Here is a 21,751-nt window from a genome sequence, read left to right as displayed (position 1 = left end):
CTTTCTCCTCAGTTTCAGTTGAACTTTAAACTGCTCGTAGGTGTCAGTGTGAATGTGTGTGAATGAGGGGAAATGAAAACAAATGAAAATGAAAAAAATGTTTATTTTTGTATAAGGCAGTGTTCTATTGTAACAAATTAATAACATTCTCAAGAGGAACCCCCTAATGTAAAATGGATGTAACTTAATAAAAATACATTTTAAAAACTCCAACAATATTGCCAATTTGTAATAACCATTCTGAACACAATGTTAAGAGTGTACAAATAGCTGAGGATATAAATACAAATTCTTTGACATTTCTGCAGTATTACCCTATTTAAAAAAAACAAAACACTACATCATCTAACAGTTTAACCTACGACCGATCAAACATTAAATGCACAAGAAAATGATACAAGGTGAAAATACCAGTTTATCTTTTGATAAATCATTTAAAAATCAAAACAAAAGTCCAACTACGTTTCCACAAGCGTACAGTCGTGTAATAATTGAATAATTGAGTGCATCATTTCAGTAAGAATTTAAACTTCACAGGTGGTCAAGCTGTCGGAAAACGGATGAAAAAACGACACCCAGAGTAAGCCAAAAGCAGAACAGTAAATTTGAGACTATATATATATATATATATATATATATATATATATTTTACTCTAACTATTTCTTCAACCTATTATGTAAAGCACTTTCTCACACACACACACACACACACACACACACACACACACACACACACACACACACAGGATGACTGCATGTGAAATGTCCTATGGTAAGTAGATGCCCTGTAAAGCCATCTACAGTATGTAAATTAATTGTTTGAATGTTTGATATTGTGGACTAGACTATTCCTCTCAGTGAATTGATATATTCTCTCGTTGTTTCCTAAACCTAATCTGTCCTGAAATGAGGTACCTCAAGAAAACAACTAAAAAAAAACAGTATATTTCAACATCATGACAGGCCTACATAAACCTTACTGGAGTAAAGAGAGGCTGTGAAAAAAGTAGTAAACACAAACATAAGCCAGCACTTAAAGCAAAAGCACACGTGATTTCGGGGGCAATTGGCAAAGACAGCGAGACTTGGCTAGCCCCGTTTGGCTGTGCTATGGAAAAACAGGGCCAATGAATAGCCATTAAACAAAGTGTGGCATTACTATTGAGACCTGGACACTGAGGCCACGTGTCCCGTACAAACATTCTAGTAAAATTCAGTAGCTTAATGGGATGAAACGATCACTTGCTCAAACACTTCTGTGTCTGTGGCCTTTGTGAAACACACTACTGTTACTGGGGAAAAGCAGACAATCCTCTTTTGACTTCCCAATGAAGTCGCTCTCCACATAGTATCACGTCTCTCTCGGTGTACAGCAACTTTTCAAATTAATCTGTTGTACAAGTAAAAAAAAATAAAAAATGAAGCAACAGTTACTCCTTTGGATGTGACATAAAAGCACTCATTAGCACATACAAATGGGATTTCGACGCCAGGAGCCTATCTATTAACGGTGGCCTCCAGTGAGTTTGCTGCAGGCCACGTCTCTGGGTGTTCTCGTCTCACTGAGGACGGACATCACACCTTTAGACACACCTGCATTCAGAGGACTCGCAGGATGAGATGTCCCCTCCCTACTCGCCACTGGTCTGCCTTTACCGCACCGATTATAAGACCGCGAATTAGTGGTAGCATTACAAAAAACATTCTCATCCGATTCATCGTCCATCGTTCCGGAATAATCAAAGGTGCTATGACGTAAACAAGAATCTGACTGCGAAGGAAGCGATTTACTGTCGGCGCGTTCGTTGCTGGGTGAACTCAAAAATATTTTGCGTTTGACTTGGGTTTGACTCTGAACTTTTCCGTTGAATTCCCCGTCTGTCAGAGGAAGGCTTAAAGCCATTTCTGACCTTGTTTGCCATGAAAAGGCCATAATGCCGCCACTGTCTCCACCAGCCGACGCAGACACGAGTACATTCTTCTTGTAACATGGCGAGGAGTGAGGAGAGTCCCTTTGGGTTTGAGGGGAAGAAACTATGGCGTCTCTGTTTTCTCTGTATCCGTCGGGCGTCTTCAACTCGAGGCCTTCTGTGTCTAGAGACCTGCTCCTCCTGTCCAAAGACAACGGATTAGACGTGGGCTGACCGACTCTTGTGAGGTGCCGTGGGAGACTAGCGATCGCCCATGTGTTGCTGATCAGGTTCTGTTCGTACAGGTCTAACATTTGATAGTCGCACTCGGCAAACGCGTCTTTTTGCAGATAGTTTTCTTCGAATTCCTGATAGGGCGACGAGATGTCCTCCTCCAGCTCCATGTGAATCTGCTCGTCGTACTCGCCCTCGTTGTGCATGTCCACCACGTCAAACGTGACTATGGTGGGTAAGGCCTGCATGTTTGGAGTGAAGGCGGAGTTCCTCTCCAAATCCTCTGCATCGTCATCCAAGTCGCTCAGCATCTGGGAGCGTTTCGTGTAGTCCACGAGTGCTTGAGAGAAACACACGGTTTGCCCGTCGTCCAAGTCGTTGCTTTCGTCCAGAGACTGAGAATTGATGGTTCTGTACGGCAAAGCCACGGGCTTGTTTTCCTCCAGATGTTGCTCTTTGGGTTCACAAAATGTTTCGAAATCTGGGTCGGATGTGCTTCCGAATGACACGCTGCTGTGCCGTTTCTCACAGTCGGCATTTATGGATTTTGTTCTTTTTTCGGTGGAAGCAGGCATGTTTCCCTTTTCGTCAAACACATCCGGTTCTATGTTATTCCTGTTGATTGACACTTGTGGTTTTGAACTCGAACTACAGTTCTTATTCGCGCCAATTTCCTGCCGACCAATCATATTTTGTGCCACCTCATACATTTCCGCGCCAATCTGTAGTCGATTCATGTCTGGAACGAAGGCGGAGTCTGTCACACCGACGGGCTCACTTAAATACTCGCACTGTTTGGAGCTGGGCAGCTTTGATTTGTTCTCGTAATGCGGACTGATGAGACTCTCGTCGGGTGCGAACAGTTCATAGAGGGCATCGCCGCTGTAACTGTCCCTGGGTAGCCTCTCTGCCCTCAGTCTGTCAGCCTTCTCCTGTCCGTCATCCGGCCCCGGTGTAGTCGAGTCGTAGTAGCCCTCGTCACTGGTCGGAACCGATTCCTGATGCTCACTTTGGGGTGTTAGCACGTCGGCGATCGAAGAAGCGTCCATGCCGCTGGCTTGCTGCGCACTGTTACTGTTCAGCAAGTCCATGTTGTGAGAACTCGTCAGGTCGGCAGTCAAATCTGTGTGCTCCTGGTTGCAAGTGCAGCAAATTTCCTCCGACGCGTTATTCCCCCAGAAATCATGAAGACACTCCTCATCCAAGTCTTCGGGTGAAGCCATTTCTTCACCGCCGCCCTGATAGGTGAGATAACAAGAGGCCCTCTTTCCTCCGCTCCTGCTCCTCTCTCCGGAGACAGTGCTCTCCGTGATGCTGTCGTCTTCCTGATCTGCGATAATGTCCCCACAGCCGGTGAGAGAATCAAAGCTCTTTAACGACGCAACGTCTCCGTAAATCAGGTTGAGCTGTTCCGACGAGCCAGCGGGCGTTTCCGACTTCAACGCGGGTGAAGGCGTCGTCTGAAGTTTCAGACAAGGCTTGCTGTGTCCTCTCGAACTCTCCTTCAAGTTGCTGGAAACTACAGCCATCAAATTAATTTCCTCATCGCACATCTCACCGTCGAGCTCAGACTTTGGGCTGCCGAGCTCTGCGTTCTTCTCCGACAGCACCTCGTCGGCATTGATACATTCAGGACCGACGGAAACATCGCGTGGAACATCTGCAAAATCAGGCACATCGGGTTCAGATCCCAGGCACTTCGTGACATACTGGTCGGTGTTGTCCTGGACAACAGGCACCTCTTTCTTGCAGCGAGAGGTCATTGCAATCATTTCAGTTTTATCCAATCCAACATTTCTGTGGTTTCTGTGGTACTTGAAACTTTGAAAAAGGCTCCTCAAACCCCTTTTCTGCCGGGTAAGAGTCAGTGATTTCTGTTCAGCAGTGGAGTGACTACATTCATTGTGACAGCTGCTGTGGAGCTCTCCAGCCGAGTCCCTCTGGCTGAGGAACTCACAATCTCTAACTGAGGTGCACCGACTGCTCACACCGTCCTCGTGACTGAGCTTACTCAGCCCGTCGTGTGTTCTGCTTTTGGTCATTCCTTTCTTCGAAGACCACTTGCTCGGATTTTTACTCCTTCCTCCAAAAAAACTCGGCAAAATACAGATACTTTTACGAACTCCGAAGAACGTCAGAGCAGTCCTCCTAAATTTCCCAGACTTCGGGGATTTCACCGTCGCATTCATCATATCCGGCTGAGGCTCTTCCGTGATGTCGTCGGGGCCGCGTCGGGACGGCTGTGCAGAGGCCGAAGCCAAATCCACGGTTTCCCTTGGTAGCTTGTCTGCCTTCCGAGAAGCCATGGCTACCGCGTTTACAAAAGCAGTCCAACGGAAGGCATGGCAGTGAAAGTTTCTAAATCAGCGGACGGGACCACTGCGGCAAAATTGTCCTCCATCTGATATGAACCCTGTATCAAAGAAAGTTGAGAGCAAAAAGAATGATTAATTTAACGTTTGTCACATTGATGTGTAGGATTCATATTGCAGACTTTAAACAATATTTCCATTAGGACGTTGGAATTTCTAGTAGTCATTTGTGTATCTCTGTATCACCGTGCCCATCTGCCTTTTTAACCTTTGCCATCGATTAGTGTATTATAAACAGAGCCCAGAAGTACATGAACATATTATTTTTTTTACCTGACATCTTTAGTAAGATCAATCAAAGCTACAAACATTTTAACATTCAACTTGTTTCCCCTCCATGGCTCCGTAATTATAAATATACCAAGTTGTATATTCAACCCTTTGTCATGCCTGTCTGTATGTGTGTATATATATATATATATATATATATATATATATATATATATATATATATATATATTTATTTTTTTTTTTTTTTTTAATAGTTTGTTGCCGACTTTGTAAGTTCACTCTCGATTAAGTCATTTGAGCCAATCTCTTCTCAAAAAAAGCCAGATGCATACATGTAAGAATGTTTATGCAATATTATTGTGGTGCCACTTTGGCTTGGACTGTGTTTACTAAGTAAAACAAAAAGTCACTATATCATCAATATAAAGCCAATAGGACTGAGCAACTTAGTGCGTTAGTTATATTTAATTTTTTCCATTTCATTTTAGCTCTTTTCATCTTTGCATATACATTCCCTATGTCTTTGTATTGTTATTATTATTATTATTATATTACTTCAAGTATGTTATGGAGGTCTATATGTTGTTTAGTGGGAGAATAAAACTAAATTAAACCAATACATTAAACCTTATAGTAAAGTATATCTAAACACACGTGCATGCATGAGAAAGACGGGCTAAGGTCAAACTATTTAGGCTATTTAAGTTTAAAGACATATCAAATAAAACCCGTAAGACAGCGCCTGAATTATGTTTGGATGTAAAAGCCCAGGTGATAAAGCAACAGGCTTCAGATGTAACTATGCTACAGCTGTACAGTAAAAAACAATTCAACAATTCTCCGAAACGTACAATAAATGAGAGCCTTAGCATATACAATGGTCGGTGTTAGCTCACATTAAGTCAGACCTAATGTTCGTTTGAGACCAAACTAAACGCTACAACACCACATAACGCGATGGAGCTAACCGAGTCGTAATGTAAACAAACTTACCAACTGAAGACAGGACCTTGCAGCACGGAGCTGGCGTTGTATCTTCCGACCAGAAGACGAGGTTCCCCTTCAATGCATTGTTTCTGCTAACGCTAACTTTAAATTCGGGCTACGTTAGTTCCCGTGTGGTGGATTCGGGGCCCCCGGAGCAGCTTTCACCACGTAAGGTTTCATTTGTTTCCACCGTTAGCTAGCCGAGGTGTCTGCTAACAACGTTACTCACCAGTGTCTGTGGCTGTAACGTGAGCCTGACACGCTAAACCACATCGCAGCGAGGTACAGTGTGGTATCAATACGCGGTCAAACTACACCCGGGACTGAATTAATAGCTCTAGTTTAGCCACGCATGCCGATTTGAGTCGAGACAGAAACCCGTTTGCGTTTAAGGTTTAAATACCGGATGATGACTTCCTCTCCCGACTTCTCAGGTAATTTACCCAAACCTCCTTTCGTGAACGTCCTTTTGGCGCATGCTAGTGACGCACCACGTGTGTAACCTATGTGTGTAACGTGTGTTTTATAATACAATAATAATATAACTATTAATGGTAATAATAATAATAATATTAATAAGGGATATTTAATCAAAAAACATGTTAACACATTTAACAAATGTGACGCCAATATTATTTCTAAACAAATAGAGGATGAAGAGTTCCTTCTCCATAATGCATGTCTATCCATTCCGGAATAAGTGTAAAATAATATATTGCTGCCTGCATGTGGTATTCTATCTATCTATCTAGATCAATTGTTTGGTCCATGGTTTTATCTTTTTGTTTTACACACTTATATGGGAAAGGGAACCTTGATGAGATGGGATCTGTTTCCTTTGCTGAGCTGTAGTGGAAATAAAATGCTGACTGGTGTTTCATCTGTGAATAAGGGAAAGAGTTTTTTATTGTAATTAAAAAAATATAAACTTTATTTATACTCAACAGCGCATAGACCTTAGAAAATGCCGGCGGGGGAAGACAGAGAGAGAAAAGACATGTAATTAAATAAATAACCAAAACATAATAAATTAAAAAATGTCCAAAAAACATTGATGTTGTTCATGACAACAAATAATGATGGTTTGTCTCATTGGAATTTTGACTGATGGATGTGATATTTAGCTAGAAGTCTCGTCACAAAAAAAAGTCATCTCTCTTAAAATCAGTATGACCAAAGTTAACATTTTCAAGCCTCAATAAGGTTTGTTGTTCAGGAAACAATGTCTATGACTTGTGTCCAGAATCTCTTGGAGTAATGACAGCACCAAAGCAAGTGAAAATCATCTTCAATATGGGTCACAGAAGGAGCAGAAGAAGGAGGAAGCTGTAAAACATGTCATCATTAAAATATTTGTCTTATTTACAATCACATTCACTATACATACATTTACAGAAAGTCTAACGTGTTTATTTACAATGAAGAAAAATGATGCCCTTTTTAAAATTTGGTAAAACGTAATGCTACAGTTAAAATAGTTACAGTGCAAAATCTGGTATTATTTACAATACTGATCTACTGAGAGAAAACGTTTTTCAGTGCAATTCTGTGTTTCCAGCCCATATACAAGCATCAAACTGCTTACCAACTCTTGTACTTTTGTTTCAAAGTACGTTTAAATTTTTTTTCTGGTCCTCCTCGCCGGTGTTATTCTTGGTCTTCTTTAAACCAAGTGTTCCTGATTTTTTTTTTCCTGCATGTATGTTCCATTTATGTTTTTGACTGCCGGACATCTGTCCACTCCATTTTTGTGTTTTGCAGCGCCTGAGTCTTCTTCTCGTCCACCCGCACGTAATCTACTCTGTGCTCATCCGACAGAAAGGGCTTCTGCTGGACATGGAGAGATGAGGAGACGGTGAGTGAAATGTTTCCAGAAATGAACATGGTTCTGTTTTACACGTACAAGCAAACATTCATGTTGCACTAATTAAAACTACTGATGCTCCGAAGTGTACTGTAGACCTCTTGATGTACAACTCTTTGGGATCATATATTTGATTTCTCATCGCAAGGGATGTTGTGCAACACGCAATTCTACATTACCATAATAGTAGTGGTAAACTGTGTAAAGATATCACAAGAAATCTGTCTTAAAACATGCTTACAGGCAAGTTGTTGCCGGGTTGTTTTTTTTACCCTTTGGAGTGAGCACTGACTTGGTCATTGAGATAGTAATAATACAGGTCAGGGGAGCTAATAGTAGGCAGTGACTGTAATGCTACACCCCTGCTGAGTGTGGGCTGGCTGAGCTGAAGTCTAAAGGAGATTCCTTTTACAATGTCAAAGATCATTCATGTGTGGCGCTAGCTGTTCCCTCTCCACTTCAGACACTTCATGAATGCATTTGTTTCCCTCAGCAGGGACGTGCGGTCAGGGGATGACAGGTGAGGCATCCTGTCATATCAATTATATTATTATTATAATTATAATTATATTAATTAAATATTAATATTTCTCTACTGATCTGTGCTATAAATATAATTTCTGTATGATTCCAATCATTTCAAGAATTTTTATAATCAAAATCGCTGAATTAGCGCATGTCCTGTTCAAACATGTGGAGGAGACACGTGAGGTGAGGCAGCGACGAGCTGTTCCTCACCTCAGAATGCGCGATCTCTCACTAACTGGGTTGAGCGCGTGCCTTTTGCTTTCTCATTGTTTGTCACCACTGTAATATTTGTAGACACTTTTATTATATGTCCTTTCTTTACATAGAATAGGTACTGTATTTCACGTCTGTGTAGAACATATTTAGTGTTGCTGATCTGACATTAAACCGCAGTAAAAAAGCACAGAGGGGCAAACACTACCTCTGCCTCACTAAAGAGAGCGTGCGAGAGCCCACGGGTCGGGTTTATGCTTGTTCTGTCGTTGCTCTTCTTCTACACTTCTCTTCTTCTTCTTATATTTTGCTTTGACCACAAAAATATAAGATTATATATCCAAGCTTAAAGATGTCTCAAAAAACAAGGAAATATGACCAAATCAACAGCAATTTAACGTCGGACAGGTAAAGTAACCGTTTATTTGTTTGTTGTTCTCTTTATACATCCGTAGTTGTTACACAGATTTTCGCGAGCGCTCCGCTTCTGAAACGCTCCCGGTGGAGCAGGTTGGTGGGGCAGATCGCGCTCAAATATGTACCTTACCTATGTGTGTGTAAATAATGCTGATATGCAATATGAAAAACAACCAGTAGTCAATGTGCAAGCTGCCAATTGAATGGTGATTTAAGATACTCTATTGGGTCCATATATTTATAAATCTGACTTATGTAGTGTCAGTGCCTCACCAGCCACTAACCTCAACGCACGTCACTGTCCCTCAGCAACACCAAAGCTTGTAGCATTTAGGTGGTGTAGGTAAGTAACAACAACAGTGTCAGAGTCTGTACCTAAAGGAGGAAGATATTGTCATTTATCAGATCAGAACATACCTTCTGTACAGGAGAGGGGGATGCAGAATTGAAATCTAGTGACAAATAGTCAAGGTTTGAGCTTCTCGTCCAGGGCTGAGCCGCTCCATCAAAGGTGAGACAGAAAGGTAGCCTGGACTCCTGTCAGAGAAAGGATTAAATAAAGACCTTACTGAACCATCACTGTTCCCAGGTAAAAGGATCAGATACACCTATAAGATATGTTCATATGTTCTGCAACATCAATAATTACGTAAAAACGGTGGCCTTAGACTGATCGAGTTTAGGGAAACCACTTGTGTCCAGAGTGCATCCACTTGTCTGTCAGTATGTTTTCGTACAACAAGAGATACGTGACTAATGTGCTTTTACTCTTGACTCTTCTCTGACTTTATTCCAGGAATAATCAATTAAATATACAGCATTTCCAGAAGCAGCCTTGTGCAACATCACACTGTCAAATGCTCACTCCCTAGAAGGTCCCCCAGTGCGATTACAGTTTGCTGAGCATAACATTTCAGAAACACACGGTCACTTTCCACACCCACATTCTTAGCTGTGTGGGGATTCAAGCACATTTTTACACTCAAACATGGTCCTGTAATTGTAAGACTGTAAGATTTAATTCTTTTTTTACTATTCTGTAAAATAAAAACTAGTAAGTAGAGTGACATCTAGAATTACCTGGAAATTAATTTTGGCTTTTGATATTAAAGTCAACAGTGAATTAAAGATTTCTGCCCACATGATGGATATTAAAACACTTTGTTATTGCTGTGTTTAGACAGCGGATCTGCCCAACCACTGCAATATTATCATAATGTGATCACACTTAGATTTACATTTTGTGAGGGAAAGTGAAAAGTGGATGATTCATTATGTTTATGTACAAGGACGAGAAAAGGTGGGCTGACTGAGTGAGCCACACCATAAAAATATATTACCATCAGAGCTACTTCCAATCAATTATTATCAATAATGTTTAGATGTTTAACTAAGGAAAATAAAATCCATCTTCATGCCATGAATGCCAGATTGTGTCATATTCCTGAATATATTTTTAGTGCATTAAAACAAACACAGATATGTATGTGAAAAGCCTCTTTCAGTCTCTACTACAGAGAAAGGTAAGCATCATTAATGAAGTCAGTGACATATCCATGGTTTAAAAGGTGTTGCCACGGCTGTAAAACGTTACCATTGCAGTGCAGCTTGTGTCTTCATCTCTTGGATTGTCCCCGTTCTCAAGTCTTCTTTCAAGGGGTAAACAGTTTGCTGAAAAGCTACTATAACACAAAAAATAGGAAGAATGTCGGATTAGCAACTAGATATGAAATTCTAGAAAGAGAAACTGAGAAGCAGAACATTACTGTTTAGCTGTAACCCTAACCCACATGACTGGAACCTGCTATGACAATTTGAGGATGAAGAGACTTTTTCTCTCTCACCAGGATTCATTCATTGCTCTGCTCAAAGGAAGATGAGTGGGACACTCTGTGATTGTAGAGAGGCCTCTCAAGTCAAGAGGCGGAGGTCGAGCTGTGAACCCAGAAAAGGGCAAAATTACTGGATTGGTTGTAATTCCCCAACATGCCACGGAAAGCCCCGCTTTCAAACGGTGACGGGTAAAGATCATTGTGTGGAAAAATCTGTGTATCTGATATCTGCACGAATCCTGCATTGACATTTCATTAGCACATCCATACAAATGACTATAGAATTTTCAGTATTTCCAATCATTTTATACATTTGTAAACCCTGTTTAAAGTGCAGCAAAGATCATATAGTCAAAAACATCATGAGTACGCCCAGCTGATTAACTGAGTAGAAATAAAAGCTCAGTTTTCCACACAATGTCCAGACATGTAACATGAACCAATCGGGGCTCTTGGGACTCTCACCTCTCCTCAGGCGAGGCTTGAGATGCCGGTGAACAGGAGGCGGCGCAAGATCTCCAGTTTGGCACGTTAGTGAACCGAGAGTCGGGGAGGACTCAGCATTGCAGTTTGTGTTGGGGAAACCGAGCGTCCTGGGGCTCATGGGGATGTAGCCATCACATTCAGTGGGGGTAACAGAGGCAGTCGGGGAAGCCATGGGGACGTACGACTCGTCCTGGTAGCTTTGAACCCGTGTGGTATTTAAACAAGGCTGCTGAAAGACAAAGTCTCATGATGTCAGACAAGTTCACTCTCTTGTCATTTTGGTACAGGTTTGTTAAGGCCACTGTCTGTAGAATCTATATGTGCTGAGCGCATCTTTCAAATTATTCTGACGGCATACGTTTTTATTCATAGAGAAATCATACTTCCCCTCTGGGTGCTAAAGTTGTAAATTTTCCAATCCTACATTACTTTTTAAAAATAATAGTACGACATATTAATGAGTTAGATGCGGATATCGTTACCACTATATGTCTGTATGGTAAATATGAAGCTACAGCAAGCAGCTAGCAAGCTTAGCTTAGCACAAACAAGGGTAAACAGCTAGCCTGGCTTTGTCCAATGGAAACTTTATCTACTGCCTTCACTAATTAACACAAGTATATCTTGTATGTTTATTACGTAAAAAAACAAAGCTTAAAATTGACACGTTGTGGGTGGTTATGTTTTGTCATCCTATGGCAGAGACTTCCTGGAACCGTTGTGAAGCGAAGACTCCAGGTATGGTCGGCTAAGCGAACCATATCCTGGCTGTAGCGAATATCAACAGCAGAAATTCCAGGAAGCTACTGTGGCCGTTTTACAGATTAAACAACCTATATACTGTTTGCAGTCTTTGTGCTAAGCTAAGCTAACTGTCACCTGGCTGCACACCACATAGTGGTGAGAGTGGTAACAATGTTCTAATCTAACTCTGTGCAAGAAAACAGATAAGCATATTACCAAAAATGTCAAGCTACTCCATAAGCGTGAGGTTTTCTTCATCTTAATTTTTTTTTTTCTGCTGTTGATGATTCTCTTACCAGATTAAGACTCTGCCTCCTGTTCCTCATTGCTCTGCTATCGGCATTTGCTAAAAAGAAAAAGATGTATGATTGGAAAATGACATTAGTTTACGTTCTCAGCTCTTACATTCAGCTATTGTCAATATGAAAACCAGGATTATGATTCATTTTGTTTAGCCCAGTTTTTGTATCATGATGCATACTGTGAGACTGCTTTCTAACTGAGGACATACCTATTCTGAAATGGTCCAGGCTTGACAAAGAGGTCCTCCGGAGGAATAACGCAGCGTGGTTTGAGAAATGCTGTGCACTCGTTGCCCTCGGCCTGTGAGATCCATCATCAGTCAGCTGCTCTGACAGGAGATTAGACTTGGGTGGCAGCGGAGGTGGCGTTTGTCTGTCACTCGTGGCCTCGCACGACGCAGGGGAATAAGGTTTGTCAAACGGGAAGACACTTGTGGCACAGTGACGTAGTGGAGAGGAAGAGGATGACGGCAGAGCCATGGAGGGGCACGGAGCACTGAAGGGGGGGTTAGTCAACCTTCCGTGGAGGAGAAGAGACGGGCTGGGGCTGGCATGAAAAACGGAGGATGATGAGGAATCGGGGTAAAGAGGCGAGGGGACAAAGTCCTTGATGCCTTCGTCTGATGACTTCTGCTCCAGAGAGATCTCAGAGTTTGAAAAGCTGTCATGTCTACATACATGAGAGGGGGGGGGGCATTGCATTTGTTAAACATTAAACTACTGCCGTCATTTCGTCTTGTGTCAAAGGTTTTTACAGATTGTACATACCTACTAGTGCTTACACTCCCCGTCTCACACTGCGAGAGGAAGAGGTAGTCCAGCGGGTGACCTGAATCTGGTTGGCTTGATAAAGACAGTCGGTCAGAGCTGTTGGGGGATGGGTGAGTTGATATAGGGGTGTGAGGAAAGCCTTCTTCTGAGCTCTCTGTTGAGAACAAGCAGAGCAGAGAGCATGGAGTTTACTGAAAAACGTTACTCAGGAGTGATAAGAAAACTGCCATCATGCTGACACCAAGGCCTGGCTAAAGGGTGCAAACTGTAAGCAAACACACATGCAGGTTTTTTACCAGTCTGCACTCAAATTTACAATATACCGTAAATGCAGCAGGTGAATTTGAAAAGAGGAATGGTACTTTTTTTTTTTTTTGCAAGGCACCTTGAAAGTAGAGACCTGTTGCCTCTTTTGTTTATACATCCTCCAGTCTTTTAGTCAGATTGGCTCTCGTTCAGAAATTTGTTTCATTCCATTTCACTCAAGGCCGCCGAGTCAAGGCTCTCCCTGCGAAACCATGTGGAGGGGGGAGAAAAAAAGAAACCAAAGTCTTGCATGTTCTCATAAAACATTTGCTACTCTTAAGAGGTTTGTGTTCTCTTGTGGGTGCAGAACAACCTTTTAAACTATTCTGCAAAAATTATGAAGCACTACGGCACAGAAGTGTTTTGAGGTCCAGGCAGTCCTACTTTAAAAAAAGAAAAGAAAAATGTAAAACTACATAACATTATTCTACAGTTCAACAAAAACTGGAGTGTTTAGTGTGTGGAATCTAATTTTGCATCATAATCGACCACTTTTTGTGTGTGTGTGTGTGTGTGTGTTTTCTGAGAGCACACAAGATTTACGGTAATGTGCAGGGCAGCATATCAGCCACATTGCTCTATCTCGCTCACACAGAGGTTCAGTGTTCTAACAGACACGTCTCTACATTTCCTCACCAAATATCACAGTAGAGCAAAGGTCACAGCAGCATCGCTCTGACAATAGATTGATAGAGTCTAGATGTGTCAGCAGGAGAAGTTTGAATGTAGAAATAATTGTCAACGCCATAAGAATACAGTGGTCATGGGTTAATTAAAGGCTTTAAAAGTGATAGAAAGATGATTCAGCATGTTAAGGGAAATGATAAAAACATGTCATTATTAATCTGTTAATTTGAATGGGACCTCGGCTCGCTGTTGATCTGCGGTTATCTCCTCTAATACAGCAGCAACATCAGGCTGCGTGACAGGCAAGGAGCAGCTACAACATTTTTTTAACAGCTGGAATCATTAAACACTGCACTTTGCTTGACCTGAGCACTCATCTGAATTAACTTCCATTCATGAGGAGTTGTGTGAAAACATGTAGTTACAATATCTCTATATTTCATTTCAAACATTTTAAGATAAAGCAGCATCTACTTGTTGTTGCTGCAGAAAGAAGACCGAGAATGATTTGCATCAAATGGTGTTAACCACAGTGTGATGACGTGAGATTGTGTGTGTGGTTTTAGGAGCTCACTTATAGAGAAATTTATCTGAAAAGTCCACAGCTCTGTATCAAGCACAACGGTGCTAAAACTGACTGCTCAGCTAATAAAATGTTTTTGAAGTTTGCCACTCCAACCTCAAGTGTGGATCCTTCAGATAGATGGTAAATGACTTATTTAAATCTCGATGTTACCCTGAAATTTCCCCTCGTTTTTGTTTTATAAAATGTAAATAAAAACGCTTCACTATACCACAGAAACCAAAAATAATGCAGAACACCGTGGAAATATGTTTTTTGTGTAATTTTATCAATGTTCCCAAAAATCTTTGGACTGTTTGGGAACTCCATTAAAATAAAGAATGAAGTACTTTAGGTTTGACAAAGCATGAAAACTCAACCTGTGAGTACGGCAAATGTACAAATTGTCATTTAAAGCTCAACTTTGGGCATTTTGCGGCAAAATAAATTGAAATTGAAACACAGCACCAAATAAACAGTTTGTTTTGACCTCTTTCTAAAGTTTTATTCTCAGTCCGCCACTTCCTGCGTGGGGTCAAGTGACACCAATTTCTTCTGGACCAGCAGTAGTAGTAGCAGTAGTAGTAGTAGTACTAGTAGTAGTAGTAGTAGTAGTAGTGGTAGTAGTAGTGGTGTGTATTTACCTGCATCCTCCATGCTCCCAAAATGACAAATTTGACTGATGTTACTGATCCAGCTGTTCATCTCCTCCTCCGTTTTGGCCACCAGGTAAAAAACACGAAATGAGGTCTTGACCACAAAGAGGTGCTTCCCATGGAAGTCTCGCTTTATCCTGAGCTGCCCGTTCAGCATTTCGACCTCACACTCTCTCAGGTCGATGGTGCGGATCGGCTTTTTGGAGTTATTACTTTGGTAGTACTCCAGCACATCAGGATTGCCGCACATTCGGCCTCTTCGAAGCACAAACCAGCGTTTCCTCCATGCCTGCAGGAGAAAAAGGGAGTAAAAGGTTCATCATGGAGTTTTAACTTTATCCTGTGCAGTATTATTCACAGTACTGCATAGTTCTAAAAGTCCCCCCCCCCCCCCCCCCCCCCTCCCCTCCACCACCATCTCATTAGTCACGACCAGTCTTAGGAATAAGTTCACAGCTCCTGCTCACGACAGCAAACTTTAAACAGTTTTTTTGGCTTTTGATTTGGTCAGTAAGCGGAACCTCAACTCAAATTTCCCAGCAGTACAGAGAAGAGGAAGTTGTATTTAGCAGAAAATGTCTTAACACACTGAAAGAGGTATTTATACTTGGTCAGTCCTTTTCACTGAGGACTTACTGAAAACATAATACTGAAACTTAACAGGTATTTATAGTTCCTGAGGTCTATTTGTAATATGTTAATGTCTGAGCCCTCTTTGCATACAGAGTGCCAGTCTTCCCCCCAGTCGTGTCGGTGTCATATTTCATAATAAAACAAATCATAAGGGTAGTAATGCTGGATGTATATTTCCTCTCTTGGCTTTGTGGCACTGTGTGCATTGTCGGGGTGGAGCCTCGCCTGCTAATTGTGTGGTGTGAACTTAAAACAAAACTTTCTCTTTGTTCTGCGTGTGGGTAATCCGCTCCTGCACAAGTCAGTTGGTAAAATGTGTTTATACCAGGAAATGGTTAGACACGCCACACTTACCGCGAAAAACACTGCCAAGTTTAAGAGGAAATCGTAACTAGACAGATGGTTATTTTATCCTATAGGTGTTTTGAACATGGAAAGTTTGAGCTCTGAATAATGAGTTTTGGAAATATAGTGAAAGTAGAAGCGGATCCACATCCACAAGCGGAGAACTTCAGGAGGTTTCACTGTTTTCATTTAAGTCAACTTCTTATCTTTTCTTTCTGTTACCTGCAGGCCAACTCCCACATTTTCACCCACTGTGGATACCATGCATGTTTAACACGATGACAGCCAGGACATCAAAAACAACAAGCTAAAGACTAGTTTCTTCCAGAGCTTTTAACCACATCTCATGGTCTTCCTCTGCAGATGAAGTTTGATTAGTTGTCATTAGTTGTGATCTAAGTAGGTGGTCAGTGCTGGTGGCAACTGAGCAATTGTAATGCACAGGAGGACCGTGAAGTGGATTTTGAGTTCAGATGGGGTTTTTTCCCCAATGTCAAAAATTAACATTCATTATATTCTCAACACTCTTTTTCATAGCACACATCTTGACTAGTCATAGAAGCAAAAGCACAGGTCTGTTCTATTCCAGACTCGTGACAGAGTGACAGTGAGCCAGAATGAACAACACCAGGACCCTGAAACTGAAGCAGCTAAATGGAATTCATCCATCATTGATTTGATTATCAGAGAAAAGGGCCTTTGCATTTAGAGGTACTATATCCATTCTCAAAAGTCTTGAAATGATGGTAACAACAGTACTTAGCATGAGATATTAGATGTTTGTATACAGCATCTAATTAATAAGATTTGCAATATTTTCTTTCAATATTTCAAGATTATGGACTTATTTATTAATTAATATATGTCCTCAAAGGTGGCAGTGACAATAATGTACGTTTGTCTCTTGTGAGTAAGGACCAACTTCACCACAGTGAGGTGAAATGTAGTGTTGTGGATGCTTCTGTTTCTACACAAGGTGGAAGCTGCAGACAAATCCAGCAACCAAACAAGTCCCCTTTGAGAACATCAACAAGACACTCTACGTTGTTTTCTTTAAAGTTAATGCTGTGTGAAGATCTTCATTTCACTTGAGGATGCCATAGAGCAGCAGCGTACGTTTGTCCCGTGATAATTTGATAGCATGCGCTCGACATTTGAATACTGAGTCAGATAGTGTGCCTGCCCAGACAACACTCTGAAAAACATGTATTTACTTTGTTCTCTGGTATCTACAGGATTTGCATAGTGTGCTAAAATAAGTTTCTATTTACTGCCCCGAGACCCCATCAATGCACACCTCCCACCCACCCGGCCCTGCTCTGGTGTTGACAAATTGCCCTCCTCCTCCTCCTCCTCCTCCTCCATTGGTACAGAGGAAGTGCAAACAGCCGTCATAAAGCTGGACTATTTCTGCTTGTCACCTAAGTCTGTCTGACTGACATTACTTCCCATGTTTCACAATGCACACGCTCATCACACAAACACACATACACAGAGTGGCCAGCCCAGCATTGTCACATGACCCCCCCCCCCCCAACAACCACAAACCACAAAACACTGCTGTCTGTGTAAGCAATTACATATACTTGTTGTAGGAATCATTTCTATGTTGCCTGAAGCACATCTGCAGTATGTGACATATTGTTATTGTTATTGTTGTAACTATGAAGTGCATCCACAAGCCAGAACACGAGAGCAAGGCGTCATTGTAGAAACGAGGAAGAAGATGTAAAAGGAGAGAGGATTACAGCTCGGTTTAACTTAACAAACGCATACAAACCCACAGTATGTTCCTAGATCATCATTCCACACCGTAACACACACACACACACACACACACACACACACACACACACACACACACACACACACACACACACACACACACACAAGACAAGGCTCGGCAGCACAACCTGGCATTTCTACTGCTGGCAGAGGACATAAACAAGTGTCCGGTGTGTACTGCTACTCACAAATCTCTTTAATTTCTTCTCCGGAGGGGATTTAATGAGCCAGCCGGTGCAGACCACATCCCCAGCACTCATCTTGACTGCAGAGCGTGTCGTCCTCACGGTGGTTGCTGCTGCTGCTGCTGCTGCTGCGAAACTGAGAGCACTGCGAAGCATATCCTGTGTTCTGGTATTCAGCCTAGCCACTCCAAAAGGAGGAAGTCGAAAAATTGATCACACTGACAGAGAGAAGGGGGGGGGGTGGGGGGGGGGGGGGGGGGGGGTTATGTGTTGATTTTCCTCATGTGCCCTGAGCAAGTGGATGGAGCTGTTGGCTATAATACGACACATGAGGAGCTTTAACAGGTTTAAGGATTGGGTTGTAATGATTCCTGAGTCACATGCTATTAAAGACCTTATTATGTTTAATAAACGTGTCACCGATTTCATTTTGCTGTTATCATGTTGTCCGTTTTTGTCCAGTGAGGTTTCTGAGCTCTACACTGGAAAACAGAAGTGGGTTTTAACAGCAGGTAACTGATTCCAACATCAACCTGCTACACCTCTTTGCTGCTCAATGATAAACTAATGAGGGCTAATAGGGTGAATAGGAGCTTTCAGGGAGGTGTTGGTGCACAAAGTAAATAAGCTGAATTTAAAGATGAATGCACCGTGTATTGAAGAGATTTAGAAAGTAACTTGATCTTATGTTAGATTCACACTTTACTTTACTGAGAAACATGGTAAGAGCGGTTGCAAAAGCAAACTTACATACATTGCATTTAAACGTTACCATTTTATGCTGCATTCATTTTATACATTCGATGAACTTTTCACATTTTGTAACTCCTTAGTCACAAGCATCTTCTACAACAATCAGGCCTCTTAAGATGATAAACAGCCATACAACTCCAATTTTGCAGAGGAAGCCGATAAAATCCCAACACTGCCATATTTGTGAAAAACATTTTTTTATTAGAGTTTATTAAACATATCCATTAATGCCTATAAATAAACAGTCTCCTCAGGTGCTGACGGGGTGGAAGGCTTTCTCTCGGGGTGTCTGGCTCAATAACGGCATCTATGAGGAGCTGTATGGCCTTTCTGCTGCCACCTCTTCCTCTGATCAATATGTGGAATCCATTATGGATCATAATTCCATAACGTGATGTCGAAACAGCTTTGAAAGACGGTTTGGTCATGTAGTCGAGGCCGACGATGCTTGTCATTGAGTTTCACGGTAATCGTATGAACTGTTAAATTTTGTTTGGTTCCAGTTTAGAGGAAATTACTGGCTACTATTGCATTATTTTCTCAGAAAGTTGCTGGGAGATTTTTCCAGTTAATTATAGCAAAATGACAACTGTTACTTCCCAGTGAGTTATGTCATTAAATGACTGATATAGCAGCATGTTGCTGTAGAAATACTGCACTGCACTGTAACTGTACAATGTGACTGATGTAGCAGCATATGCTGTTCTACAAATACAGTAAAAGCAATGCAACTCAGTTGTATATTTACACTAACAATATTATTGTAAAATACTGTAAAGTTCACTTTGTCACCCTCTGTTCATCCATCACTAACCTAAAACATTCACAAAAAGTTTGAATTCCCATAGATGCAAAAACAAAATCTAATTATTTTTATTTTGAAGTCTGTTACACATAAATGTATCATACATTAATTTAGTTGGTCCATAGCATCCAGCATTTAACTACACGGAAGACTGAATCAATCAGTAGACAACATAAAGGAAAGTGATATTAATCACATTTAGTCCTTGTCTCCATTTGCTCTCACTCTTTCAACTTCTGTTATATATATATGTATATATCAATATTTGAAGTGAACTTAATAATACGTTTTGTTGATAGTCTGTTTTGTTGCTGCCCCCGAGTGGCCCAAGAATAAATTCTCGCAGGTTTCAAATCTGCTGAATTACAATCTTTTGGTGTAATTTACGGCATTGGCAGTATGAGCGATGTTTGAACAGAGATGGTTACATAATATGTGACAGAAGGACGGCCGTTTATTTTTCATCATACGCACCATGAGGTTCACTGTGCATGCAGTGACACCGCGCCCTCAACTGCCACTTTTCACCAAGACTTCTTTTTAATTGTCCAGTAGACACTCAGCAATAACACAACAGCTCTTGTGACGTGTATCAACAGTTACACGGTGATCGCACGCACGTGGAAATGACAATCCACACGTCACGGCTGTGGCCGCGCCCCCTGCAGATCCAACGTTTCTTGTGATTGCGTCTCCAGCACCTCCCTGCATGTGTGTGCGCGCGCGTGGCTCTCCCAGTCTGCACACGTGCCACTCGTCAGTTCATCGACCTTGCAGTCTTTCTTCAACACCGTCTATTCACACACCCTGAAACGGGTCACTGTTTCAGCTCCCGTGTTAGTTGCTGTTCTTCTGGAGCGTGCAGCATCAGCTTCTTGGAGCCTGGTCTGGACTCCACCACGGTTCCTTAACCCTCCTGTCGTGTTCGGGTCAAATCTGACGGATTTACAACTTTAATCAATCATAAATATTGTGTTTTACATCCGATTGCCTCAAGACCTTATGATATCCTCAACACTAGACATTTGAACATATAAAATTGCTGATGACCACTTTCATTGAATTTTTTGTGGTTTCGTCAACTTTGTAACACCCATGGTGTTCCCGGTCAAAAGTGACCGCCATAGGAAATGAATGGGAAACACTAGATTATGTCCATTCATCAGATGGAAAACTACAGGCTACAAAAAGTCTGTGGGATGCGGAATCCGGGAGGCCTATATTCTGGTCAACAATGTCCTTACAACAGTTTCATTTAATTTAGCGATACAATTTCAGTGTCTATTCACAGCAGTTATTCATGTAAACCACTAGTCTGAGACATTGTTTACAACTTAAAAAGGTTTTAAATAAAATTTGGTGATGATTAATGGTTTTTGTGTTTATGTAAGAGCAGCGAAAACAGACCGGTCAAATTTGACCAGGAACACTAAAGTAAGGGGGGAGAAACGAACACGACAGTAGGGTTAAATAAACCTTCTTACCTTTGCCAGCTCCTATCCTGTGATTTTTTGGAGTATAGGGGGTCGTCATCAAGATGTGTAGATAGATAGATGGACTTTATTGACCTCACATTGGGAAATTGTTACATCCACAGCAACAGTAAATATACAGTTATAAGACAACACTACCCTATAAATATACCAAACAACAACTAGAACATAAAATATTACCAACGGATGACATACTACATACAATGAATATATATTAGACATAAGTGTGTTGTTGCATTTCTTTTAATTTTATAAATTCAACCAGATGAGGTAGCGTGGGAATGAAACATCTCAAGAATTTAGAGGCAAATCTTCAAAGCTCAATCGTTCTGTGATGTCAACAGGATTATTGAGTGTTAGCATCATGTAAGCTGTCAGAGTACACACAGTATTTACAGTGGAGGCAGTATTGACGTAACCAGATGCAACAAACTAAATGCAACAACTTTATAATTTTTTTTAATTTTTTTTTTTTTTAAAAGAAACACAGTAAGACTACAACTTGGAGCCCTCAGATATAATTGTCCACTACAACAAGTGTGCAACTGCATGCACGGACAGGAATCTGTCTCCTGAAAAAGAAACCTGCTGTATAATAAATGTGGGGCGCTTATATTAATATTTGGTGCTGTATACTTGTATTTAGGGATTTTTAAGTTATTGGAAAAATGTTACATACATGTTTTTTAATGCATTTTATTTGAACGTAA

The 21,751-nt window shown here is 41.3% G+C and overlaps 2 protein-coding genes across 6 annotated transcripts; both read right to left on the bottom strand.

Annotated features, from left to right (window-relative positions):
* Positions 1–83: 83 nt before the first annotated feature.
* On the bottom strand, positions 84–6,171 carry LOC137876628 (APC membrane recruitment protein 1-like). The gene is made up of 2 exons (XM_068716376.1): positions 5,741–6,171; positions 84–4,557 (listed from the first exon to the last, which is right to left on the bottom strand). The coding sequence occupies exon 2, from the start codon at positions 4,448–4,450 to the stop codon at positions 1,505–1,507; it is 2,946 nt and encodes a 981-aa protein (XP_068572477.1). The 5' UTR covers positions 4,451–4,557; positions 5,741–6,171; the 3' UTR covers positions 84–1,504.
* Positions 6,172–6,642: 471 nt separating this feature from the next.
* On the bottom strand, positions 6,643–18,125 carry gab3 (GRB2 associated binding protein 3). 5 transcript variants are annotated; one of them, XR_011103451.1, is made up of 11 exons: positions 17,994–18,125; positions 15,031–15,331; positions 12,889–13,045; positions 12,330–12,790; positions 12,115–12,164; positions 11,054–11,303; positions 10,601–10,691; positions 10,351–10,438; positions 9,174–9,293; positions 7,320–7,564; positions 6,643–7,060 (listed from the first exon to the last, which is right to left on the bottom strand). XR_011103451.1 is itself a non-coding variant. In XM_068716372.1 (10 exons), exons 1-10 carry the CDS (start codon positions 18,063–18,065, stop codon positions 7,445–7,447), a joined length of 1,710 nt encoding a protein of 569 aa, XP_068572473.1. In that variant the 5' UTR covers positions 18,066–18,125; the 3' UTR covers positions 6,643–7,444. The 5 variants fall into 5 exon arrangements, 4 of the variants coding, with proteins under 4 accessions (XP_068572473.1, XP_068572474.1, XP_068572475.1 ...); XM_068716372.1 differs by having other exon boundaries at positions 6,643–7,564; XM_068716373.1 differs by having other exon boundaries at positions 6,643–7,561.
* Between the last annotated feature and the right edge of the window lie 3,626 nt (positions 18,126–21,751).

The sequence above is a fragment of the Cebidichthys violaceus genome, unplaced genomic scaffold (genome assembly GCF_023349555.1).
Source record: "Cebidichthys violaceus isolate CVI_PGR_0920_01 unplaced genomic scaffold, fCebVio1.0.p SCAF_20, whole genome shotgun sequence".
NCBI classification, from domain to species: Eukaryota; Metazoa; Chordata; class Actinopteri; order Perciformes; family Stichaeidae; genus Cebidichthys; species Cebidichthys violaceus.
The sequence above is the reverse complement of the archived record's forward strand: the minus strand, read 5'-3'. Positions and strand labels throughout refer to the sequence as shown.

Bases quoted from the DNA above. Each gene is read 5' to 3' on its own strand.
- gab3 (XM_068716372.1), bottom strand. From the start codon at position 18,065: ATGAGTGCTGGGGATGTGGTCTGCACCGGCTGGCTCATTAAATCCCCT. The intron at 13,046-15,030 runs GTAAATACACAC...TGTTCTCAACAG, and splicing joins TGGGAGCATGGAGGATGCAG to AGAGCTCAGAAGAAGGCTTT. The intron at 12,165-12,329 runs GTATGTCCTCAG...TTTTCTTTTTAG, and splicing joins CCTGGACCATTTCAGAATAG to CAAATGCCGATAGCAGAGCA.
- LOC137876628 (XM_068716376.1), bottom strand. From the start codon at position 4,450: ATGGCTTCTCGGAAGGCAGACAAGCTACCAAGGGAAACCGTGGATTTG.